Consider the following 6,000-nt stretch of genomic DNA (forward strand, 5'->3'; position numbering starts at 1 on the left):
TTTAGATTGCCAACAATGAAATTCAATCTTAGTTTCAGAATCCTCCTAGAAATTACCTCCTCCTTGGCTGGGGGTCTATCTTCAAAACACTAGGAGTCAGTAACCAAATAGATAGGAAGTACAAGTTATTACCTTTTTACAGGAATGTGAGCAACCAATGAAAAAAAAGAAAAGAAAAAAAGTAATTCTACGCCATGTGTATGCATGTGTGTGTCTGGAGAGAGTATTGCAAAAAATGTTTTTTTTTCAATTCCAATCAGTTTCAACTAAGTCGAAATAAATAGAGAGCCACCAAGTGCACATAAGCAGGGAAGGAGATAGGAAGTTATCAAACTCGCCTAACCCTACCCCCATCTTCTCAAAAGTCATCTAACTCCCCCATCATCATGAATTATTTGAAGCCTTAGTCTTCATGGCCAAATTAATATTTTCACTTTTCGGAATGAAGTCTTACAAGAAGGAAAAAGAAGGAAAGACAAGGCAGAAAAAGGAAGAGAGAAAAAACAAAAAGAAAGAAAGCTAAAGTGAGAGAGAGAAAGGAAAAAGAATAAAATCCAGCCAAATAGCAATAACAAAAAAAATAAGGAGGTAAGGCTCTAACTGATTTGGCAGAAATCAGTTTTTTCTTATTTAGAAAATTAAGGGGGAGATTTTGACCAAAAACCGAAGAATTCGCATCCATAGAAGACTCTAGATTTATAAGTAGAAATCTGCTTTTAGGAATTGAAAAGATGCAACTTACCTTATCTTTACAGTCCACATGTACTTTGCCGCTGTCTAAAACTTTACATAATTGGTCCAAATTGCCCTGCAGTGCTGCCAAATGGAGTTGCTGATCCGATGGCGTTTCTTTCTGCAAATTAAAAAAAAAAAATAAACAAGAGAAAAATAAATAAAAACAATTGAGAAAAAGGTCGATAAAAAATATTCATGTAAAATATTTGCTGAATTTATTGTTTAATTTAAACCTAAAATCTTTTGAGCAAGTTGCCAGGCTGTGATTTATTAAATAGGCAACTTTACATTTTCAATTTTAGCTTTTCAGGCAGAGAAGGGAAATCTGAATAAGCTATTACAAATAAAAGACTACCTTTATGCATACAGGGTGGAACGATAAAATTGTCGGCCTCGAAAAGACATGATTCCATTTCCATTTGATGAATCCCAGTTTTCTTTTTTGTTGCAAACCACCTACTAGCTGGCCAGTTGTGTACAAATCTCAAGAGCGATAGGAGCCTTTTATCATCTACCGATCCAAGTTATGACAACAGGAATATTGCCAGAATCCTCAAAATACAAATCCGGATAACAAGGACGTGCCCAGAGTGATGAAAACAAAGTTTCCAGCCACGATTATAGTCTTTGGTGCAGTTTCAAATGAGAGCCACCTCATGCCACCTCACATTTTCGAAGTCAGCTTGAAAGTCAACACCAAAGTGTAGCTGGATGTGCTGAAGAGTGGTAATCCCTTGCTGTGATCAGGTGGCCGTTGGCAGACTTTGGGTGTGGCAGCAGGACTTGGTGCCAACCCACAAGTCCAAAGAAACTCAGGCTTGCTTCAGAAGGAGTGCTATGACTTTTTTACCCTTCTCTCACTGGCCTCCCCCCTCCCCAGACCTGAACCCGCTGGACTACTTCGTTTAGTCATACATCGAGAACATAACCAACATAACCTTCCACAAAGCCAAAGCTAAGCTCCTACTGAAGCTTGTGGAAAAAGCATGCTCTCTGTTTCAGACCCATATCGAGGTGGTGATTGAAGCTGAAGGCGGCTACATTGAATAGATTACTACATAATCATATCACCTGAATTGATTTTTTCAATAAAAGTTTTAAAAATAAAGTTGCAGTGTTGTTTTCTTTAAGGCAACAATTTTATTATTCTACCCTGTATAATTTAAATAAAAAAAAATCCCTGAAATTCAAGAAAATACTTCCAAAATTATCAATAAAAGCTAATTGCAAAATTTATCAAAACTGGGAAAATGTTCAATAAATTACATATACATTAAAAGAAGTAAATAGACACCTCACAAAAATAATTCAGAGATGTTTAAAGTTTCTGCTTTCTTTGCCAACAGAAGTCCATTATAAGAAGCCAACAACATGTCGGCTAATGATATGGACACCGGGTCAGATTTTCTTATAAGCAACATGGATCATCAATCTATGAGGGTTATTTCAAAAGTAATGCATCCTATTCGTTTAAAAAAGTTTAAGAGCTATGAAAACGGGAGTAGTACCATTAAAACAAGCCTTTTGTGCTCCAGAATTTATTTTTCTACATAGTCACTACCATTCTGAATACAGTGATAGGGTGATGGCTGTGCATAGGTGTCCAGAGCGCACTTTGTCACTCATCTGTTGCCATCCTGAAATCAATGAACCCATCTCCTAACTGTACTGACATCCACTGCATCGACTTCATAAACGTTCAACAGGTAGTACTATTGAATGTTCATCAGTTTAATTTTTTCTGCATAGAAGAATTCCATGAAGTATTTCTGCTTCTGGCGCACATTCATGATCGGGGTTGCTTTCTTAGTCTCACACCGTCAATATCTGCAACAGAAGGATTAAACTTGAATGCATAAGTTCAATCCTCATAACAATGCAATTTGAAGTCCCCTCTGATCTATTTGGGTGAAATAAAAGCTAGGAGGCATTACTTTTAGGACGCTGCTCGTATGTACATTTTGTGGACAAATAGAACGTAAAAGTTAGTTTCTATCTAACGCACAGATAAAACCTGTTACCATTCCAAGCCAGAGTGAATCTGAAAGTAGTGGTAACTAATGGGGAAGTCTACTCTGCAAAGCTCCCAAAACCGAGCCTCATCACTGGATGCTGTTGTGTCATATCCAGGACAGTTAGAAGAGAGAGCTTCACCAGTTGATAGGGTTGAGAAGTAGGGTAGGCCAAAGGAAAAAATTAATTAAATAAAAAAAATAATTTTTTTTTTTTAAATAGAAAGCGTAAAAAGATAAATCAAGATGAATTTCCTAACCTGGTGGATTATAATGTGTGTATGTAGAGATACCAGCACACAAAAAGAAAAAAAAAAATCTGTGAATAGTGATTGCAAAAGTTAGCAACGGATGAGGTACATAACTTCTTCCATTACTAACCAGCAGAGTAGTTACTACTGTTGACAAAAGAAAAGAGTTTATCAGGCATCTGTGATGATTAGGACTATGACAAGATTTTGACTCTTGAGTATATATCAGTTAATATCTTATATGTTTTTTAAATAGAGTGATGTGGTTCTCGATTGATTAACTGTGTCAGATATATACTCAAGAGTTAAAACAATGAAAAGAATATGCTGTTGTCATAGGCCTAGTGATGATGTATGGAAGTGAAACCTGGTCAGTAAGGATTGGGTTTATGCATTGAATGGATAGAAATGATATCAAAATGATACGACTGATGTGTAATGTCAGTCATAGAGACAAGTTTAGTTCTGATGATTTTATAAAGGAAAATTAAGACAAAGGTACTGAATGCATAGGTGTGTGTGTGGGTGGGGGTGGGGAGAAGAAACAGAAACTCATTCTTTGATGATATGAAAGTTTCTAACTCTCCTACCTCCATCTTAGTCTTAGCCTTCATGGCAAAATTAACATTTTCAGAGATAATCGTCATGAGGTAAAATCAGCTTTAAAAGAAAATTAAAAAGTAAAACTTTAAACAAAAAAAAAGTGGATTTTAGTTCAAAAGTTGAGAAGTCACATCAATCAGAAGTCCTAGCGTTTTTAACAGAAATCCACTTTTCTAGATTTAACCCCCCCCCCCCAAAACCCCGGAAAATTCACATGCCTGATTTAAGTTATAAATTACAAATACTACCACTCTAGATTAGATTCCAATGTGCATGTATGGAGATGGCAACGCATAAAAAGCCCCCCCCCCCCAAGCAGTTTCTACTATGAAAGTGAAAATTAAGAGAAAGATACCAAGTACCAAGTGGGGTGAGGGAAAAGAAAGAGAAACTCTTTCTTTGATTTATACAAAAGTTATCTAATCCTCACCTTAGTTTTTAACTTAACGGTAAAATTAACAAATGACAAGTATTACTACACTGGATTAGAAGTGAACCTGGGAATAATGGTAACTCCCCAAAGCTTCCAAATTGAAGCCACACCAGTGGATGCACTTTAAGATAAACTCCTAAAATCTAGTTTCATTAGTGAAACCGGATTTGAACCAATTATTTCTTTTGACACAATGGATTGATTTTGCTTTACAACTAATCAACCACTGTTGGATCATTTAGAGACAGAAAGTTTGGCAAAATGGAGAGCAAAACAAAAATGAGCAGAAAACATAAAACACAGTCTTTGTATTTACAAAAAGAAATGGTTAATAACAGCAAAGTTAAATTAAAAAACATGTCTTGTTTCAATTGTAAAAATGTAAATGTGTTTTGTGAAATAATTACCTGTCTGTAATGTCGAAGTTGGACTGCTGAATCTTCCTACAAGAACAACAAAGGCCAGCAGGCCTTTTCTCAGAATCATTCTGGGACATTCTATTTACATTTCACAACATTAAAAAAAAAACTTATAGGTTAGTTTCTTTCTTTTATAAATGACTAAACCTATAGACCTAAAAAAAAAAAACTTTTCTATGTTAGATAATAAACCATACTATTTTAACAAATAAATTTGTTCCAAAGAACTTTTAAAAAAAATAGAACTGAATTACTCTGACTATTTGAAAACAAATTCTCAGGAGGATTTTTAAACGAATTACTGGCCTTTATTAGATTAAAAAAAATGTTTAATATAGATAATAATACAATTAATGAACACACTTTATAAGTTTAATAAATACAAATTTTAGGAAAGGAAGCTTCAGTTTGCTATATACGTTTATTGCAAAATTCGAAATTAACCTCCTCCTCTTAGTAAAAATTGCATTTTTTTTTTTCATATGTTGATTTAAATTCTAATGTAATTTACTTTTCTTTAACATACCCATCACAAATTATAAATTTATATTAAAAAAAAGAAAAAAATATTTTTTAACTAATTCTCAACTTAAATAATTTCATTTTCTTGAAAATAAAATATATCAAAAGTAATCTTTACCAAACAAATAATCCAAATAAGATGGATAAAATCTTTAAAAAATAATTAAATTTTAATATTACTGTGGTACATTTCCATTATATATGTCACAATCATGCCAAGATCTACGCACACAAATATTGGGAATGTCAATTTTTTTGTATATAGACCAAATAATTAAATTAATAAAATTAAGCTAAATTAAATGATTTTAGAATTTAAAAAAAAAAGACAAAATATATTTTCCATAAGAATTCAACTGTGTAAAAATGAATAATAAAAATAACAAAAAATATACTTTAATAAAATAATAGTAATAATGAAATAGACTAGAAAACTTAAACTTTTTAGTTTTAGTATAGATTAATTAAGTTAGAAATAATTTGAAAAGCTGATTAATACATACAATACATGAAATAGAAATGATTTTATAATTTATTTTAACAAAGAAACATCAAAACAAAATGATCTAATATTTTACAAAGGAAAATAAATATTTCAATAGAAATAGATATATAATCTACAATCAAAATTATTGCATCATCACACATTAAAAAGTAAACAAGATATATCAAAAGTTAAATGTAAGTGCTAAACGAACGGTAAAGGTTTCTTTCAAGAAACTTAAATTATTTAAATTGAGAATTGGTTCAACATAATATTTTTTAAAAATAAATTCCTATATTGTTAATAAATAAATTAACATCAAAATAAAAAAGGAAGGGGAAGTTCAATTCGCTTTATACGTTTATTGCAAAATTCAAAACTGATCCCTCCTCGTAAAAATTAAACAAAAAAAAAAAATTTTACATGCCGATTTTTTATTTCTGATGCTATTTATTTTTCTTTAAGATACTTATCACAAATTATGAATTTCTATTTAAAAAAAATAATAATTTTAACTAATTTCCAACCTAAATAATTTAAT

The 6,000-nt window shown here is 31.9% G+C and overlaps 1 protein-coding gene across 4 annotated transcripts in view; it reads right to left on the bottom strand.

The window, feature by feature from the left end:
* Nucleotides 1-6,000, bottom strand: part of LOC145297519 (uncharacterized) — a 283,825-nt gene that overhangs the window by 173,854 nt on the left and 103,971 nt on the right. For 2 of the 4 annotated variants that reach the window (XM_080143432.1, XM_080143442.1), the window contains exons 2-3: nucleotides 4,442-4,477; nucleotides 743-853 (exon numbers count right to left, since the gene is read on the bottom strand). In XM_080143432.1, the coding sequence (XP_079999558.1) occupies nucleotides 743-853; nucleotides 4,442-4,477 (147 nt within the window). The remainder of the gene's footprint in view (nucleotides 1-742; nucleotides 854-4,441; nucleotides 4,478-6,000) is intronic. The other 2 variants (XM_080143452.1, XM_080143462.1) reach the window with 1 other exon arrangement.

The sequence above is a fragment of the Euprymna scolopes genome, chromosome 2 (assembly GCF_053919585.1).
Source record: "Euprymna scolopes isolate OS-2025 chromosome 2, ASM5391958v1, whole genome shotgun sequence".
Taxonomy (NCBI): domain Eukaryota; kingdom Metazoa; phylum Mollusca; class Cephalopoda; order Sepiida; family Sepiolidae; genus Euprymna; species Euprymna scolopes.